At 44.8% G+C, this 20,723-nt stretch overlaps 1 protein-coding gene across 1 annotated transcript; it reads left to right on the top strand.

The window, feature by feature from the left end:
• Positions 1-16,571: 16,571 nt before the first annotated feature.
• AQP10 (aquaporin 10) lies at positions 16,572-20,591 on the top strand. Its single transcript, XM_047782895.1, is given in 8 exon segments — positions 16,572-17,186; positions 17,863-17,989; positions 18,537-18,673; positions 18,780-18,899; positions 19,136-19,353; positions 19,814-20,001; positions 20,222-20,276; positions 20,405-20,591. Coding segments are annotated over 8 exon segments (1,137 nt in total). The 5' UTR covers positions 16,572-17,081.
• Positions 20,592-20,723: the final 132 nt, after the last annotated feature.

Raw genomic sequence — 20,723 nt, 5'->3', positions numbered from 1 at the left:
TGGACAGCCACACATAAAACAATGAGGTTAGAACATTCCGGGAGTTCCCATCGTGGTGCAGTGGTTAACGAATCTGACTAGGAACCATGAGGTTGCAGGTTCGATCCCTGGCCTTGCTCAGTGGGTTAAGGATCCCACGTTGCCGTGAGCTGTGGTGTAGGTTGCAGCTGTGGCTCTGTCGTAGGCCGGCGGTTCCAGCCCCAATTAGACCCCTAGCCTGGGAACCTCCATATGCCACAGAGCGGCCCTAGAAAAGGCAAAAAGACAAAAAAAAAGAACATTCCCTCACACCAGAAAAATTAAAAACAAAAAACTCAAGGCCTAAATGTAAGACATGAAACCATAAAACTTCTCAAAAAGAACATAGACAAAATGCTCTGACATAAATCATAGCAAACTCAGACTTGGATGAGACTCCCAAGGCAAAATAAATAAGTAAATAAAAGCTAAAATAAATGAGACCTAGTTAAACTTAAAACGTTTCGCACAGCAAAAGAAACCATTAAGAAAGTGAAAAGACAGCCTGTGGGTTGGGAGAAAATATTTGCAGATGATGCACCTGACAAGGGTTCTTAATGTCCAATATATATGAACAGCTCATACAACTGAATATTTAAGAAAAAAAATCAAGGAGTTCCTGTGTGGCTCAGTAGTTAACGAATCTGACTAGTATCCATGAGGACGCAGGTTCAATCCCTGGACTCAGTGGGTTAAGGATATGGCGTTGCTATGAGCTGTGGTGTAGGTTGAAGACTCAGCTCGGATCCTGCGTTGCAATGGCTGGCAGCTACAATTCTGATTCGGCCCCTAGACTGGGAACCTCCACAGGCCTCAGGTGCAGCCCTAAAAAGACAAACAAACAAACAAACAAACAAAAAATGGGCAGAAAGGGGTTCCCTCATGGCTCAGTGGGTTAAGGACTCAGTGTTGTTACTGCTGTGGCTCTGGTTACAGCTGTAGCGTGGCTTTTGATCTCTGGCTGTGTGCTTGACCAGAAAAAAAAGTCTTGAACAGACGTTTTTCTAAGGAAGACACAGCTAACAAGCCCATGAAAAGCTGTTCATCATTGCTAATAGAAAAATGCAAATCAAAATCACAGTGAGGGGAGTTTCCGCCTCAGCTTAGTGGAAACAAATCTGACTAGTATCCATGAGGATACGGGATCAATCCCTGGCCTTTTCCTTGCTCACTGGGTCAAGGATCCAGTATTGCTGTGAGCTGTGGTGTAAGTTGCAGCCACGGCTTGGATCTGGTGTGGCGTGGCTGTGTTGTAGGCCAACAGCTGTAGCTCCAATTTGACTTCTAGCCTGGGAACTTCCATGTGCCTAGAGTATGGCCCTAAAAAGAAAAAAACAAAACAAAACAAAAAAAAACACCTACCATATGATCCAGCACTTCCACTCCACTCCTGGTATATATAGCTGGAAAAAACTGAAAAATACTAATTTGGAAGGATAACATGATGTACCCCAGTGTTCCTAGCAGCACTATTTACAATAGCTAAAAAATGGAAGCAACCCAAAAGTCCATCAACAGATTGGATTAAGAAGTGACTGTGGAAGTTCCTGTGATGCAGCAGAAGCAAATCTGACTAGGAACCATGAGGTTGCAGTTTCGATCCCTGGCCTCACTCAGTAGGTTAAGGATCTGGCGCTGTCGTGAGCTGTGGTGTAGGTTGCAGGTGTGGCTCGGATCTGATGTTGCTGTGGCTGTGGCTGTGGCTGTGGCTGTGGCTGGCAGCTACAACTCCGATTCAATCCTTAGCCTGGAAACCTCCATTTGCCGCTGGTGCAGCCCTTAAAAAAAAAAAAAAGTGAGATACTCCATTTTCGCTAACATGAAGAGACCTAGAGAATGTTTAGTGAAATGAGTCAGAGGGAGACAAATTCTTCTATCATGTTGGAGTCTAAAAAATAACACAAATGTGTAGATAAAACAGAAACAGACTCACGGACATAGAAAACAAATTTGTGGTTACCAAAGGGGAGAGGGGATGTGAAGAGGGACAAATTAGGGATATGAGATTTACAGATGCATACTACTATGTGTAAAATAGATAAGCAACAAAGGTTTTTACTGTATAGCACAAGAAATTATACCCATTATCTTGTAATAACCTATAATGGAATATAATTTGCAAGAAATAGTCACTATGCTATATACCAGAAATGAACATGGTATTGTAAATCAACTATGCTAATTTTAAAATTATTGCATCTTTCTCTCATTGAAGTTTTACCATTATGGTTTAGAGTGGCAGATCTTACAAGTTTATTTATCTCTTTTCCCTCAGAGATAAATGACAATAAAGAGATTTTTCTAAAAGCATATCGCAAGAACATATATCTCGGAGTTCCCGTCGTGGCACAGTGGTTAACGAATCTGACTACAAGCCATGAGGTTGTGGGTTTGATTCCCTGGCCTTGCTCAGTGGGTTAAGGATCCGGCATTGCCGTGAGTTGTGGTGTAGGTTGCAGATGCGGCTCGGATCCCGAGTTGCTGTGGCTGTGGCGTAAGCCAGAAGCTTCAGCTCCTATTGGACCCCTAGCCTGGGAACCTCCATATGCCATGGAGAATGTTTAGTGAAATGAGTCAGAGGGAGACAAATTCTTCTATCATGTTGGAGTCTAAAAAATAACACAAATGTGTAGATAAAACAGAAACAGCCCTAGAAAAGGCAAAAAGACAAAAAAAAAAAAACAGAAAATAAAGAACATACATCTCAAAACATGCACATACAGTCCTCAATTTATGATGATTTGACTTTCAATTTTTCAACTTTACAATGGTGCAAACATCATGTGCATTCAGGAGTTCCTGCTGTGGTCCAACAGGGTTGGTGGCATCTTGGGAGCACTAGGATGCACTTTAGATCCCTGGCCCAGCACAGTGGGTTAAGGATCTGGCATTGCTGCAGCTGTGGCTTAGGTCACAATGGCGACTTGGATCTCATCCCTGACCAGGAAAATCCATATGCCTCAGGGTGGGCAAAAATGGAAAAAAAAAAAAAATGATGTGTGTTCTGTAGAAACTGTACTTTGAATTTTGAATTTTGGTCTTTTCTCAGGCTAGTGATGTGTGGTATGATACTCTCTCATGAAGCTCTGCAGCAGCAACAAAGCTTAGCTCTCGGTCAGCCACCACGTCACAAGGATAAACAACCATTCTATTTTTCTTTTTCAGTATGATATCTAATAAATCACAGATATTCAACACTTTGTTTTAAAATAGCCTTTGTGTTAGATGATTTTGGCCAATTGTAAGCTCATGTAAATGATCTGAGCATCTATAAGGTAGGCAAGGTTAGGCTATGATTTTCAGTAATTAGGTATATTAAATGAATGTTTAACTTTTGGTGGGTTTATGTTTGGAAAAAATATGTACATATATATGTACAAATGTTAGAAATACACACATATGTATGTATGTATACATGTCTTTGCCGGGTCTTTCTACTCTTTTCTATTAATCTCTTTACCTCTTTGCTTATCTTTGTGCCTATATCACAATTTTTTTTATTTTTTAATTTTTTAATTTTTTTTTGTCTTTTTGCCATTTCTTGGGCCGCTCCTGCGGCATATGGAGATTCCCGGGCTAGGGGTCGAATCGGAGCTGCAGCTGCCAGCCTACACCAGAGCCACAGCAACGCAGGATCCGAGCTGTGTCTGCGACCTATACCACAGTTCACGGCAATGCCGGAACCTTGACCCACTGAGCAAGGGCAGGGATTGAACCCTCAACCTCATGGTTCCTAGTTGGATTCGTTAACCACTGCGCCACAACGGGAACTCCTACGTTACAATTTTAAATACTGGAGTAGTTGTATTTAGTAGAACATGTCCTCCCACTTCTTAAAATCATTATTCTCTAACTCTTCTAGTGTGTAAGAATGAATTTGGTAGGGTTTCTGGATATAAAACTAATATACAGAAATCTGTTGCATTTATATTTACTAACAACAAAACATCAGAAATTAAGGCAACTATCCCCTTACCGTTGCATCAAAAAGAATAAAATAGGAGTTCCTTGTGGCTCAGCAGTAATGAACCCAGCTAGTATCCATGAGGACACAGGTTTGATCCCTGGTCACACCCAGTGGGTTAAGGATCTGGTGTTGCCGTGAGCTGTGGTGTAGGTCTCAGATGCAGCTCGGAGCCCCCATTGCTGTGGCTGTGGTGTAGGCTGGCAGCTACAGCTCCAATTCAGGTGCAGCCCTAAAAAGACCAAAAACAAAAACAAAAAACAAAAAACCAACAGCAACCTAAGAATAAACCTACCTAAGGAGGCAAGACACTGATTAAAGAAATTGAAGATGACACAAACAGATGGAAATATATGCTGTGTTCTTGGACTGGAAGAATCAATATTGTTAAAATGACCATTCTACTCAAAGCAGTCTGCAGATTCAATGCAATTCCTATCAATGCCAGTGGCATTTTTTATAGAACGAGGACAAAAAATTGTACAACTTGTATGGAAACATAAAAGACCCTGAATAGCCAAAACAATCTTGAGAAAGAAGAACAGAACTGGAGGAATCATGCTCCCTGACTTCAGACTGCTACAGAACTACAGTAGTCAAAACAGTATGGTACTGGAGTTCCCTCTGTGGTGCAATGGGATTGGCTCTGCAGGGTCAGGACGCAGGTTTGACCCATTGCCCAGCACAGTGGATTAAAGTATCTGGCATTGCTGTATCTGTGGTGTAGGTCACAACTGTGACTTGGATCTGATCCCTGGTCCAGAAACTCCATATGCCACGGGTGGCGAAAAAAACAAAAACATGTAGTTCCCATCATGGCTCAGTGGTAATGAACCCAACTAGTATCCATGAGGATGCAGGTTCGATCCCTGGCTTTGCTCAGTGGGTTAAAGGATCTGGCATTGCCAGGAGCTGTGGTGTAGGTACAGATGTGGCTTTGATCTGATGTTGCTGTGGCTGTGGCATGGGCCATCAACAACAGCTCCTATTCGACACCTAGCATGGGAATTTCCATATGCCACTGGTGTGGCCCTAAAAAGACAAAAACAAAACAAAAACAAAGCCAGGTGTTCCTGTTGCGGCACAGTGGTTAACAAATCTGACTAGGAATCATGAGGTTGCAGGTTTGATCTCCAGCCTTGCTCAGTGGGTGAAGGATCCAGCATTGCCGTGAGCTGTGGTATAGGTCACAGACATGGCTTGGTTCCCACGTTGCTGTGGCTGTGGTGTAGGCCAGCAGCTGTAGCTCCAATTGGACCCCTAGCCTGGGAACTTCCATATGCCATGGGTGTGGCCCTAAAAAGAAAAAAAAAAAAAAGACTCCCTGGAGTTCCCACTGTGATGCAGTGGGTTAAGGATCCAGCATTGCTGAGCTGGTGGTGTAGGAGCGGCCCTAGAAAAAGGCAAAAGGACAAAAACAAAAAACCGTATGGTACTGGCACAAAAACAGACATATAAATCAATGGAATAGGATGGAAAGCCCAGGAATAAAACCCATGCACTTATGGTGAATTTATGACAAAATAGGCAGAATATGCAGTGGAGAAAAGACAGTCTCTTCAATGAGTGTTACTGGGAAAACTGGATAGCCACATGTAAAAAAATGAAATTAGAACATTTTCTAATGCCACATACAAAATTAAACTCAAAATGGATTATAGACCTAAAGGTAAGAACAGATACTGTAAAACTCCTAGAGGAAAACCTAGACAGAACACTCTTTAACATAAATTGTAATTTTTTTTTTGATTCATCTCCTAGAGTAATGAAAATAGAAATGAAAAGAAACTAATGGGACCTAATTAAACTTTAAAGCTTTAGCACAGCAAAGGAAACCATAAACAAGATGAGAAGACAATATATGGATTGGGAGAAAATATTTGTAAACTATGCTACTGACAGAGGATTAACATCTAAAATATGCAAACAGCCCATATGGTTTGTGTGTGTGTGTGTGTGTGTATAAGTGTCTTCTTTATTTTTTTAATTACTCAATGAATTTATTACATTTATAGTTGTACAATGATCATCACAATCCAATTTTATAGGATTTCCATCCCACAACCCCAGCGCATCCCCCCACTCCCCAAACTGTCTCCTTTGGAAACCATAAGTTTTTCAAAGTCTGTGAGTCAGTATCTGTTCTGCAAAGAAGTTCATTCTGTCCTTTTTTCAGATTCCACATGTCAGTGAAAGCATTTGATGTTGGTGTCTCATTGACTGACTTCACTTAGCATGATAATTTCTAGGTCCATCCATGTTGCTAAAAATGCCTGTATTTTGTTCCTTTTAATGGCTGAGTAATATTCCATCATGTATATGTACCACATCTTCTTGATCCAGTCCTCTGTCAATGGACATTTAGCTTGTTTCCATGTCTTGGCTATTGAAAACAGTGTTGCAATGAACATCGGAGTACATGAGTCTTTTTGAGTCGTGGTTTTCTCTGGATAGATGCCCAGGAGTGGGATTGCTAGATCAAATGGTAGTTCTATTTTTAGTTTTCTGAGGAATCTCCATACTGTTTTCCACAGTGGTTGCACCAGTTTACAATCCCACCAACGGTGTACTAGGGTTCCTTTTTCTCCACACCCTCTCCAGCACTTATTATTTGTAGACTTTTGGATGATGGCCATTCTGGCTGGTGTAAGGTGGTACCTCATAGTGGTTTTGTTTTTGTTTTTGTTGGTTGTCTTTTTGTCTTTTGGGGGCAGCACCCGTAGCATATGGAGGTTCCCAGGCTGGGGGTCTAATCGGAACCATAGCCACCGGCCTATGCCACAGCCACAGCAATGTGGGATCTGAGCCGCATCTGTGACCTACACCACAGCTCAAGGCAATGCCAGATCCTTAACCCACTGAGCAAGCAGAGATTGAACCCACAACCTCATGGTTCCTAGTTGGATTCATTTCCACTGTGCCATGACAGGAACTCCACTCATAGTGGTTTTGATTTGCATTTATCTAATAATGAGTGATGTTGAACATCTTTTTATGTGTTTTTTGGCCATCTGTATGTCTTCTTTGGAGAACTGTCTGTTTAGATCTTCTGCCCATTTTTTGATAGGCTTGTTTGTTTTTTTGGTATTGAGCTGTAGGAGGTGTTTATAAATTTTGGAGATTAATCCTTTGTCAGTTGATTCTTTTGCAAAGATTTTCTCCCATTCTGTGTGTTGTCTTTTCATTTTGTTTAGGGTTTCCTTTGCTGTGCATAAACTTTGAAGTTTGATTAGGTCCCATTTGTTTATTTTTGTTTTTACTGTCATTATTCTAAGAGGTGGATCTGAGAAGATGTTGCTGTCATTTATATTGGAGAGTGTTCGGCCTATGTTTTCCTCTAAGAGTTTTATTGTGTCTGGTCTTATATCTAGGTCTTTAATCTGTTTGGAGTTTATTTTTGTGTATGGTGTTAGGGAGTGTTCTAATTTCATTCTTTTCCATGTGGCTGTCCAGTTTTCCCAGCACCACTTATTGAACAGGCTGTCTTTTCTCCATTGTATATTTTGCATCCTGTCATAGATTAGTTGGCCGTAGGTGTGTGGGTTTAATTCTGAGCTTTCTATCCTGTTCCACTGATCTATATTTCTGTCTTTGTGCCATTACCATGCAGTTTTGATGACTGTTGCTTTGTAGTATAGTCTGAAGTCGGAGCCTGATTCCTCCAGCTCTGTTTTTCTCTTTCAGGATGTCTTTGGCTATTCTGGGTCTTTTGTTCTTCCAAACAAACCTTAAAATATTTTGTTGGAGATCTGTGAAAAATGTCCTTGGCAATTTGATAGGGATTGCATTGAATCTGTAGATTGCCTTGGGTAGTATAGTCATTTTGATAATATTAACTCTTCCAATCCAAGAGCAGGGTATGTCTTTCCATCTATTTGTGTCATCTTTGATTTCTTTCATCAGTGTCTTATAGTTTTCAGAGTACAAGTCTTTTGTCTCTTTAGGTAGGTTTACTCCTAGGTATTTTATTCTTTTGGATGTGATGGTAAACGGGATTGCTTCCCTAATTTCTCCTTCTGATCTTTCATTGTTAGTATATAGAAATACCATCAATTTTTGAGTATTAATTTTGTATCCTGCAATTTTGCCAAATTCATTGATGAGTACTAACAGTTTTCTGGTAGAGTCTTTAGGATTCTCTAGGTATAGTATCATGTCATCTGCAAACAGTGATAGTTTTACTTCTTCCTTTCCAATTTGGATTCCTTTTATTTCTTTTACTTCTCTGATTGCTGTGGCTAGGACTTCCAAAATTATGTTGAATAGTAGTGGCAAGAGCAGACATCCTTGTCTTGTTCCTGATCTCAGTGGGAACCATATGGCTTAATATCCAAAAATAAATAACCCAATCAAAAAATGGACACAGAGTTCCCTTCATCGCTCAGCAGTTAATGGACCCAACTAGGATCCATGAGGACTCAGGTTTGATCCCTGGCCTTGCTCAGTGGGTTAAGGATCCAGTGTTGCTGTGAGCTGTGGTGTAGGTCGCAGAAGTGGCTTGGATCCTGTGGCTGTGGTGTAGGCTGGCAGCTGTAACTCTGATTGGACCCATAGCCTGGGAACCTCCATATGCCATGGGTGTGGCTCTAAAAAAGCAAAAAAAAAAAAAAAGTCGGGTTCCTCTTGTGGCTCAGCGGGTTAAAAACACAATGAGTATTCATGAGGATGTGGGTTCGATCCCTGGCCTCACTCAGTGGGTTAAGGATCTTGTGTTGATGCAAGCCATGGCATAGGTTGCAGATGTGACTCGGATCCTATGTTGCTCTGGCTGTGGCCAGGAACTGCAGCAATGTCTCGGAAATTCCATGTGCCACGTTGTGGCCCTAAAAAGAAAAGAAATAAAAATAAAATAAAATAAGCAACAAGGACCTACAGTATAGAATAGGGCACTATATTCAATATCTTTCAATAACCTATAATAGAATATAATCTGAAAAAGAATATATATGTATATGTATAACTGAGTCAATTTTCTGTACATTTGAAACTAACACAACATTGAACTGTTGAACTATACTTCAGTTAAAGAAAATAATGCAATTTCTTTTTCTTTTTCTTTTTTTTTTTAGGTCTGCACCTTTGGCATATGGAAGTTCTCAGGCTAGGGGTCAAATCAGAGGTGCAGCTGCAGGCCTTTGCCACAGCCACAGCCACAGCAATGTCAGATCCAAGCCATTTCTGTGAACTACACCACAGCTCATGGCAAGGCCAGACACTTTAACCTTCTGAGTGAGGCCAGGGATCAAACCCTCATCCTCATGGATACTCTTACCATGATTCTTTTTTATTTTTGTCTTTTTAGGGCGCACCCTCTTGGCATATGGAAGTTCCCAGGCTAGGGGTCGAATCAGAGCTGTAGCTGCCAGCCTACACCACAGCCGCAGCCACATCAGATCTGAGCCTTGACTGTGGCCTACACCACAGCTCATGGCAATGCCAGATCCTTAACCCACTGAGCAAGGCCAGGGATTGAACCCGCATCCTCATGGATACTAGTCAGGTTTGTTACCACTAAGCCACAATGAGAACTCCCCTTACCATGACTTTTTATGTAGTATAAAAAAGTCCTAAGAAACCAACAACAAAAAATTACTAACAGTAATAAGTGAGTATAGCAGAGTTTCAGAATACAAGATCGTTATACTCTCCAAAATGTATTTCTATATATTGGCAGCAATCTGAAAATAAATCATTTCATTCATAAAAGTATAATTAATAGTAACATTTTGGGGGGCCAGAGGCATGTGGAAATTCCCAGGCCAGGATCAAACCTATGCCATGGCAGCAACCCGAGCCAGATCCTTAGCCACTGAGCCACTAGGGAACTCCTAATAGTAACATATTTAAGAATTATTTCAGGAAAGAAGTTTAAGAACTACCATTGGACCCTACAAAAATTGCTGAGATAAAAACATCTAAATAAAAGGAAAGATATACTATGTTCATAGATTGGAACACAATATTGGTAACAGAGTAATTCTGCCCATATTTATCTATAGATTATTCAATTCCTATCAAATCTTAGTACTTAAGAATATGTAAATCGATGAGTAGTTTCTCCTCACTATGGGGCCCTGTTTTGGAATGGAGACCAGGTGAAGCAGTTTTAGAAAGTCATAGGGACCTGACTGTTTTACTCCCCAATGTTGGTGGAGTGAAATCCATGTTTTCAAAGAAGTTTCAGCTTCTTTGAAATTGACCTATAGAACATTCAGGGCAATACCTGTGGGGCATTTTGGGATTCTCAGATACCTTATTGCTTTTCTCTGCTTCTTGCACAAACCCTGGTACTACACAGGTCTGATGGCTGTTGTGGTTGTCCCCATCCACTTATACCGCAGGGTTGTGTAGTTTGTCACATAGGTTTTTTGTTGTTGTTGTTTGTTTGTTTGTTTGTTTTTAGAGCCATGCCTGAGGGATACAGCAGTTCTCAGGCTAGGGATCAAATTGGGGCTATAGCTGCCAGCTTATGCCATAGCCACAGCAATGCAGGATCCGAGCCAAGTCTACAACCTACACCACAGCTCATGGCAAAGCCAGACCCATCCTTAACCCACTGAGCACTCCAGGGATTGAACCCACGTCCTCTCGGATCCTAGTTAGGTTTGTTACCACAACTAGGGAACTCCAAGAAAAAAATAATTTCTTTGTCCACACCTGTGGCATGTGGAAATTCCCAGGCCAGGGATAGGACCCGCACCACAGCAGCCACCCAAGCCACTGCAGTGACAACACTGGATCCTTAACCTGCTGCACCACAAGAGAACTCCCTAATAAAACTGTTTTTAATGAGTCTTTGATTTTGCTATCTATTTGTCCTATCTTTTTATGTGGAGATTCAATATAGTCTTAAAAACTAGGCTTTTGGAGTTGCCACCATGGCTCAGTGGAAACGAATCTGACTAGCATCCCTGAGGATGCAGGTTCAATCCTTGGCCTTGCTCAGTGGGTTAAAGGATCCGGCGTTGCCGTGAGCTGTGGTGTAGGCTGGCAGCTACAGCTCTGATTCAACCCCTTGACTGGAACCTTAATATGCTGTGGGTGCGGCCCTAAAAAGACAAAAATATAAAAATAAAAAACTAGGCTTTCATTGCTGCTGCTATCTCCCCGGGATTCCCACCATCATTACCTTTTTTACACACAAAAAGGTAACACTTTATTTAGTATCCTAAAATGAAATTTGTCAATAATATAATCTGTCTATACACATAATAATTACATATATAATATATAATCAAATTTTCTATAAAGGAGAAATAAAAGAGTAGTTTATAATAAAATTGTATATGTCATGGAGTGCCCGTTGTGGCTCAATGGGAACAAATCTGACTAGTATCCAGGAGGATGCAGGTTCGATCCCTGGACTTGCTCAGTGGGCTAAAGATCTGGCATTGCCATGAGCCATGGTGTAGGTCGCAGCTGTAGCTCTGATTTGACCCCTAGCCTGGGAACTTCCATATGCCAAGAGTGCGGCCACAAAAAGGAAAAAAAAAAAAAAAAAAAAGAAGCGATTCTTTCTCCTTTAAAATGATAAGAGAAAGAGTCAGAGAGAAGGGATGTGATGACTTTGATATTCTTCAACCTGAAAGGCTCAAGGAGGGTGGCCAGCAGGAGGCACTGTAGAGTTGGGAAAACTAAGTGTCTTAGTTTGGGTGCCCCCTGGAAACAGACGCTAATCTGGACAGTTTAATGCAGGTTTATTTAGGAGTGCTCTTAGGAAATCTACCTGTAGGGCAGTGAAGAAAGCAGGATTGCACAAAGGGAGTGCTGGCACAATCTGGTTGCAGCTGAATCCTCAAGTGATCCTAGGATTTTACAGGGAGTTCTGGCAGAGAGAGAATTCTTCTGAATTGTCCCAAGTTAAGGCAAAGGGGCCAGGACTTTGTATCCCTGAACCTGCCAATTGTTGACTGCAGAAAACCTGCTGAGAAAGGACAAGACAGTTCAATGTGGCTTTCCAATCGGGAGGCAGCTGTGGGCCATCGGCAACTGATAGTCCTAGCAGCTGGGAAATGGGCTCATGACCTTAGAGAGGATCTGAGTGAAGCACTGTGGTGCTACTACAGTTTACCACTTGCACTGCTTGGATCCATACTTGTTTACCCAATTGGGGGAATGTTTCTATAGGTTTCTGATTGGTTTTATTTCTTGGAGGAAATGTAAGAGGAGGTTTAGTGGAAAAATCTACAGCCTTAACTGCTGCAATTGGTTTTGAGGCTTCAATGGATTCTTCTGATCCACCTCTGGTACTAATTCTAGATTTTCCTCACCTTTGGTAAGTACCTCTGTTGGTCTCGGTAGCTGGAGAGTGGGAGCACCCAGGCCATCACCCCAAGAGTGCCCTTGGTTACCATGCCCTGCTTAGGCTGTGGCTGCTATGCTGCTATTCTTGTCTTTTCTTTCTTTCTTTTTAGGGCTTCACCCTTGGCATATGGAAGTTCCTAGGCTAGGGGTCCATTTGGCGCTATAGCTGCCGGCTTACACCACAGCCACAGCAATGCAGGATCCAAGCCATGTCTGCAACCTATGCCATAGCTCACAGCAACGCCGGATCCTTAATCCTCTCCCACTGAGAGAGGCCAGGAATCAAACCCGCATCCTCATGGATCCTAGTTGGGTTCCTTTACCACAGAGCCATGAAGGGAACTCCCTGATTTTCTATTTACTGTTGAAACTGAGCATGAAAGCAGCAAGAGTAGATGACTTGAAAGTCAGACATGCCTGCTGTCTCTCTGGTGTAGCTGCAGTCCTCCTTTCTCCATCAAAGACCATTACTCCTGCCAGTATAATGACTTCTTTTCTTGCCTGCGTGTCTCTTGCTACAAAGACCCAAAGTTCAAAAGGGATTCTCACTGTGACCCCTGGGGGAAGCACTCCATCTCTGGTTTCCAGGACCTCTAGACCTCAAAATCTAATTCCCCACATGTTTCATTGTGAGTGAAGGTAAGTGGAGGATACTTGATTCCTATCCTATATCCACATAATTAATGCCCAGATCCATGTAATCTTTCTGTTGAGGACACAGACTCATACAGTTGTCATTGATTTAGGGTACATATTACATTCTGGAGGAGAGTGCCTCATCCTCTTGGGGGTTCATCTTGAAGCCATGTCTTTAAGAGGCCACTAAACTTCTCCATCAGACTGTGGCCTCTGGGTGGAGCAGTGTAAGACCAGTGAATCTTTTGGTCGTGTGCCCACTGCCACACACCCCTTTCTATAATGTGGCTCCCTTAGTCTAAAATAACGCAGTGTGGATCCAATGTCAACAGATCAACTACTCTGTAAGTCCTTGGAGAGTAACCATACTAGGGGCTGAGTGTTGGTATTTGTTGATGGCAGACTGGACATTGACAGCAGCAATAGCTAACTGAGCGGTGGAGAGTAGGAGTGCATGCTATTGGGTCCATGCATAGCCTCTATCCTACCACCAGTTACTCTAATTAGTCAATCCATTGTCTAGAACTGGGGTGGCTGATGACAGGCAGTGGCTAAGTCATTCTGCCTACTTGGTTTTTCAGTGCCTAATCTGTGATGGGTGCTTTCTGGTGGGTGTTAACATGTGATGCAAAGATTTTACACTTCAGAGCACTCCCATAGGTCCATCCACACCGCATCCTCAGATTTCTTGTCTCTGATCTTCCACTTTGATTTTTCAAGCCAGACCAGTTATGACTGTGTACATTCTCACCTTCTCTTTCTACACAATGTGCATGACCAGATATACTGTCCAAATCTCTGTCCACTGGGAGGATTTCCCCACACCACTGTCTTTCAGGGTCACTCCTGATGGGTTGCACTGCAGCAGCAGTCAAATTTTGTCTTTAATCCACGTAACGTTGCAACTCATTGCAGAACAAAGCTTATTCCTTCTCTGAGCCCTTGTCACAAGGGATTCATGTCATAGCATGTCCATGCCCTCCCCTCAAATTCATGTATTGAAACCTAATCACCAATGTGATGGTATTTGGAGGTAGGGTCTTTGGGAAGCACTTAGATCTGAGAGCAGAGCTTTCGTGAATCAGATTAGTGCCCTTATAGAAGACACACCAGAGAGCTCCCCTGAACCTTCTGCCACATGAGGACACAGTGAAAAGACAGCAGTCTATGAACAAGGAAGTAGGCCCTTATCAGAGATTGAATCTACTGGCACCTTGATCTTGGACTTAGCAGCCTATAGAGCTGTGGGAGATCAATTTCTGTTGTTTATAAGCCACTCAGTCTGTGGTATTTATTTTATTTTATTTTCTGTCTTTTTTTTTTACCTTTTCTAGGGCTGCACCTGCGGCATATGGTGGTTCCCAGGCTAGGGGTCTAATCGGAGCTGTAGCTGCCAAGCCTATGCCAGAGCCACAGCAACTCAGGATCCGAGCTGCATCTGCAACCTACACCACAGCTCATGGCAACGCTGGATCCTTAACCCGCTGAGCAAGGCCAGGGATCGAACCTACAACCTCATGGTTCTTATTCGGATTCGTTAACCACTGAGCCACGACGGGAACTCCTATGGTATTTAATTATAGCAGCCTGAATGGACTAAGACAATCCCCAATGTGGTAATGTGAGCTGAGGAAGAGATAGCTGTGCAACACTGATAAATGATACGAGAGTCTGGGCCACTTACTTTTCAGCCAACTGTTGCCCTCTGCCCCTGCTTATGCCTGAAACCAAAGCTGTCATTTCCATTTAACAATGTGTTCCTGCTGGGTCCACCCTTCCTAACAACATGGAAGATCGGACAGAGTCCACATTATGATAGGCAGTTCTGGCTACTTGGTCACTTGACGAATTGTAATCAAATGCTCTGTCTGTTTTGGAACCCAGTAGCACTGTAAGAGCTGCTTTTCAAATGGTATGTATTTCTCTGCTGCAGATGGCATGGCTGGGGGTCAACATTATGAGGCTCCTGTTAGAGCTTGCCAAACCACACACAGCATCTTTGCCTGCTACAGATACTCTAGTCTATTGGATCTCCTGGGTCATATGGGTGCAGAGGCCTTTTCTGCTTTGATCCCACTCAAAGTTGACAGCCTTCGCTGTCAGTAAATTGGTCAGTGTTGTATTCTCAAGTGTGAAATACATTGCTCTTAAATACTATGTGCAAGGTGTTATTTGGAATTCCTGTTGTGGTGTAGTGGAAACAAATCCTTCTAGTACCATGAGGTTGCAGGTTGGATCCCTGGCCTCGCTCAGTGGGTTAAGGATGGATCTGGCATTGCCGTGAGCTGTGGTGTAGGTCACAGACATGGCTTGGATCCTGCGTTGCTGTGGCTGTGGCACAGGCCAGCAGCAGTAGCTCCGATTCGACCCCTAGCCTGGGAACTTCCATATGTGGCGGGTATGGCCCTAAAAAGAAAAGAAAAAGAAAAAAGAAACAAAAAACAAAAACCACTACCAAATTCAGCTTGGTCTTTGTATCCCAGGGTCAACTAGTCATTGATGGGGGCCCTATAGGACACATGACCTTGGCTGAGGCAGTTTCCTGCCGCAGAAGGCATGGCCATGAGGGCAACAGCTATCTGCTACCAGCATCTGATATTCCCAGGAGCTGGGGAGTGGGTGGATTGTCCCTAAAGAGGGGACTTGGGTGGGGCACTATAATATTTGCTAAACCCAGTAAAGAAGTATTACTTCATAAGGATGTGCCCAGGACTGTGTTAGAGCTCATGTAATTATTATGGCTCAGCTCTCAAGAACCTCATAATCTATATACGGTACTTTAAGGGAGTTGCTGCTGTGGCTCATTGGGTTAAGAACTTGACCAGCATTAATGAGGACGTGGGTTTGATCCCTGGCCTTGATCCAGTTAAGGATCCAGTGTTGCTGCAAGCTGTGGTGTAGGTCATGGACATGTCTCGGATCTGACATTGCTGTGGCTATGGTGTAGGCCAGCAGCTGTGGCTCTGATGCAACTCCTAGCCTGGGAACTTCCATATGCTGTGGACACAGCCCTGAAAAGAAAAAAAATCTGTGTATCTGTTTCCACCTACTAGAGCAATCTCTAGGAGGACAGGGACAATGCTATGTTTTGTTTACCACTGTTTCCCAGTGTCTAGAACTTGATTCATAGTCAAATAAATGTTAATTGGAAGCTTGTGGTATAAAGAAGTAGGAAGTGGGGTTTCCTGTCATGGCACAGTGGAAACAAATCAGACTAGGAACCATGAGGGTGCAGGTTCGATGCCTGGCCTCGCTCAGTGGGCTAAGGATCCAGTGTTGCCGTGAGCTGTGGTGTAGGTCGCAGATGAGGCTTGGATCTGGCGTTGCTGTGGCTGTGGTGTAGGCCGGCAGCTGTAGCTCCGATTGGACCCCTAGCCTGGGAACCTCCATGTGCTGTGGGTGTGGCCCTAAACACCCCTCCCCCGCTACAAAAAAAGAAGTAGGAAGTGGCTGTGTGTTAAGCAGAATAAGAGTGGCAAGCCTCCACAGAAGTGGAGGTGGGGCTCCGCATGGGCACAAAGCCCTCAGATGGAGCCAGGGCAAGAGAAAGAGCGTTCTTTAGTCAAGGTGAGACCACATGAAAGTACAAACCCTTGTGTAGGTTTTATTCCTGCATTCTTTGGCCCGGTCTCTCTGGACGCATGTTGCATTTTCCAAACATCCGAATGGTTTGGGGAAAGACTTCACATTCCACTTGAGAGGCACTATGGAATCAGACAGAGGGTCAGAAGATCTGGATTTGAGTTCAGACTTAGCTATTAACTAGCTGTGTGGCCTGGGGAATTCTCAGGCTTTCTCAGGATCCTTATCTGAAGAGTGGGCACAATAGCACTCCTTTCTACAGGTGTTGTATGAAGCATGGTACTCCCTCCAGTTTGTCAGCATAGGATAAGGCTCCTCTTGGGAGGAATGAGGATGAAAGACAGACACTGGGCAAACTCCAGGCTCTGTTTTTGCAGAGTCTGCCCACAGGTAGTCTTCCATTATCTCTATCCTCCCCAGCTTCCACTCCTGCACAGATGTTAGTTGCTGTTGCTGAGCTGATTGGGTTTAAAGTCTTTTCCTTATCTTTTCCTCTGACAGACAGGAGCTAGCTATGTGACAGCAGTGTGCCTATGCAGACGGAGGGAGCAGCGACCAGAGGTCAGGTGTCCTCACCATGGCCTACACTCTGTCCCTGGCCAAACTCAAGGAATGGCTCCGGATCCACAACCTCCTGGTCCGGCAGTGCCTGGCAGAGTTTCTAGGTGTGTTTGTGCTCATGGTAAGCAGGGTAACTGGGGGAAGGAAAGAGGAGAGGTGGGCAAAAGTTTTGGGCTCCTCCTGGTGTCCTTAGCTCTTCCTGTCCTGCTACAACTCTCTATCATTTCTGTTCCCCAATCCCCCAAGCCTCCCTGCTCTTGTCCCTTCTATTCCTTTCCTGATCCCTCATTTTTATTCCTGTCCCTTTCCGTCTTTCCCTTTCCACTTCTCCCATTTTCCCCTTCCCCCTTTCTTTCCTTTTCTTTCTTCCTTCCTTCCTTCCTTCCTTCCTTCCTTCCTTCCTTCCTTCCTTTCCTTTCTTGCTTTCTTGCTTTCTTTTTGCTTTTCAGGGTCACACCTGCAGGATATGGATGTTCCCAGGCTAGGGGTCAATTTGGAGCCACAGCCACAGCAACTTGGGATCCGAGCCACATCTGCAACCTACACCACAGCTCACGGCAACGCCAGATCCTTAACCCACTGAGCGAGGCCGGGGATCGAACCTGTGTCCTCATGGATAATAGTCGAGTTCATTTCCTCTGTGCCAAAACAGGAACTACCCACCCACCCCACCCTGTCCCTCTTTCTGCTTTTTCTTGCTGATCCGGTAAGTCCTTACATCTCTCTTGGCCACTCCCCTGTTGGTCTGCCGGGCTCCCTATTCCTTTTTCCTTCTTTATCTTTCTTCTCCCCAACAGCTCTTCACCCAGGGGTCTGTGGCCCAGGCAGTAACCAGTGGAGAAACTAGAGGCAACTTCTTCACCATGTTTCTGGCTGGCGCTCTGGGCGTTATACTAGCCATCTACATTGGTGGTAATGTCTCAGGTGAGGAGGGTGAAGTCTGGTCATTGGATGGGGGAGAACATGCAATTGAGAGTGCTAATAGTGAAAGGGCAGATCTCATGTGACTCACAGACATTATCCTTGAATGTCCTGGCCTGAGATATGCCTTTGGCCAGGTCCAGTCCCTTCCCTCTCTGTATCTCGATATCTCCCTTCCTCACATTCATTCTCCGATCACATAGGCATAAATCTGTGCCAAGGCATCAACTGTAAGTGCTCTCCTCTTGTGTCCCTCACCTGAAGGCCCCTGAGATTTGTGTTTGCTCAGGACCTCACCTGCTCATCCTCCAGACAGACACTGCTTCAAGCACTGTAGTTGAAAGAGCAGACAGACCCAGGTTCAAACTTGGCTTCACTGTGTGACCTTGACAAGTTGCTTAACCTCTTTGAGCCTCAACTTCCTAATCTATCTGATGGGAAGAGTAACATTTGTCTCAAGAATTGTGGGGAGGAGTAGCAGTGTTACCTGGTGACAGTGCTTGGCACTGACACTTAATGGATACTGGTTTTCTTTTCTTTATCCTTGAAGGGGGCCACCTGAATCCAGCCTTCTCCCTGGCCATGTGTCTTTTGGGATGCTTCCCCTGGGCCAAGTTTCCCATTTACTCCTTGGTGCAGTTGGTGTCTGCTTTCTGTGCCTCTGCAGCCACCTATGCACTCTATTACTGGTAACAGAGAGAATGGGTTGGGGGCACCTGTGTGTGGGCAAGGGTGCCTCAGAGCAGTTTTGAATGAGCCAAGATGGACATCTTGGGTGTCCCCCTACCCTGCAGATGCCCTACAGAACTATACAGGTGGGAACCTGACAGTGACTGGTCCCAAGGAGACAGCCTTCATCTTTACCACCTATCCTGCCCCTTATCTATCCTTGAGCAATGGCATCCTGGATCAGGTAGGTGTAAAGGGGTGACTTGGGAAAGTCCCAGCCTCTGACCCTGTCCCCTGGGACCCCAGCCTATTTTTCCAGCTCTGGGTGGGATGGGGGGTTGGATTTATGTTTGCACCCTACCTTCACCAGCCGCCTATGTTGGACAACAGGGGCTGGTGGCCTTGGAGTATTTAGGTGAGATGGGGCAAATGGAGCCCCTGGCAGCTGAGGGGAGCCCCTCTGCCTCTGTCGACTCAAAGGTTCTGGGCACCTGGTTGCTGATGGTGGGGATCTCAGCTATCCTGGACACACAGAACAAGGGAGTGCCTGCAGGTCTGGAGCCTGTGGTAGTGGGGTTGCTGATCCTGGCCATTGGGCTATCCATGGGTGTCAACTGTGGGTACCCGATGAACCCTGCCCGGGACCTGGGCCCACGGCTCTTCACCTATTTGGCCGGCTGGGGTCCTGAAGTCTTCAGGTAGGAGATGGCCTCCCCTGGTGCTGTTCTTCCACTCGCATCCCTCTGCCAAGACCTCTGACCCTGGGCCCCAGTTCCCTCCTCTTAAATAGATCTTTTGGCCTCTCATGCCTCTTCTAAGCCCCAGTTCTCCTTTTCTCTTTTGTCCCCTCTCTCCCCTTTCTACCTTTTCACTGAACCAGTAAGATTTAGAGGTTGTGTTCTTGGGCACATCACATTACCGATTTGGGCATTAGTGACCCCATCAAGAAAATGCTTACATTCATATAATTCTCTAAAGAAAGAGGCTAGACCAAGCTCTCCTGGGGTCTCCTCCTCTCTAAGTGCTATGCTTTGCTGCCAAAACACCCTCTTTCTATCACCCCAGGAACTGCTTTAGGGAGTTCTCTTATTATTACCCCTAGTCCTTTGGGGGAAGGCTAAGGGACTCACCCCTGATACCTCCCTCCTGTTCTTGCAGCGCTGGTAATGGTTGGTGGTGGGTGCCTGTGGTGTGTCCTCTGGTGGGGGCCGCTCTTGGCACAGCCACATATCAGCTGCTGGTGGCTCTGCACCATACTGAGGACTCAGAAACAGCTCAGGAAGTAAACTGTGCCCAACCTGAAGTCTCAGCCTGAGAAAGTCCTGCTGCAACTCAGATGTGGATGAGTAAGCTGTGATTCTGACATGACAGTTCTCATGGACATTGAAGACGGCTGGAGACCTCTGCCTGATGACAAGATGTTCTTTCTCTTTATTAATACACCAGGCCCTGGGAAGCTTCTCTGTTTATTCATTTAGTCATCGCTTCCTCCTAAACTGAGGAGGATCAGGTACAGCGAGATCCAGTTTAGGACCCAGGCTTTTCATCCCCTCCTTCCCCATGCAGGTTTTCAGATCCCAGGACTTCCAGGAACGTGGTTCCTCAAAGTAGCCGCAAGAGGGTGCGCACCCTGGAAACCGGATTGGGAAGGCTGAGGGAATCTGCAGGGTGGTGGAGGCCATCCATCCAGTTCGGAGCATAACGCAGGGGACCTCCTCCAAAGCTTAGTCCCCACTGCCTGACTTTCAGTTCTCCTAACCTCAGCGCCGTCCGCCTTGATGCTCACTGGGGCACCTCGCCTAGATTCAGCCACCCCCAGACAGTAGTTAGGAGTGGGCGAACAGCCTCCACCAAGGGGGCGTGGTGGTACGGGGAGAAGGAACACAGCCGCCAGTGGAACACAGCCATTCAAGCGCCTAGAGTCTGGGGGAGCTAGGCGGAGAAACTGAGGCACGAGCCAATGCCTAGACTTTCCGGACGGTGTCATTCAATCAACGGGTGAACTACAATGACATGAGCCAGGGCGAGGAGAGAAGGAGAAGGGACAGAGGGCTCCGAGGGAAATCAG

This window comes from Phacochoerus africanus, chromosome 6, assembly GCF_016906955.1.
Source record: "Phacochoerus africanus isolate WHEZ1 chromosome 6, ROS_Pafr_v1, whole genome shotgun sequence".
Taxonomy (NCBI): domain Eukaryota; kingdom Metazoa; phylum Chordata; class Mammalia; order Artiodactyla; family Suidae; genus Phacochoerus; species Phacochoerus africanus.
Note: the sequence above shows the minus strand (reverse complement) of the source record. Positions and strands in the feature narration are given on the sequence as shown.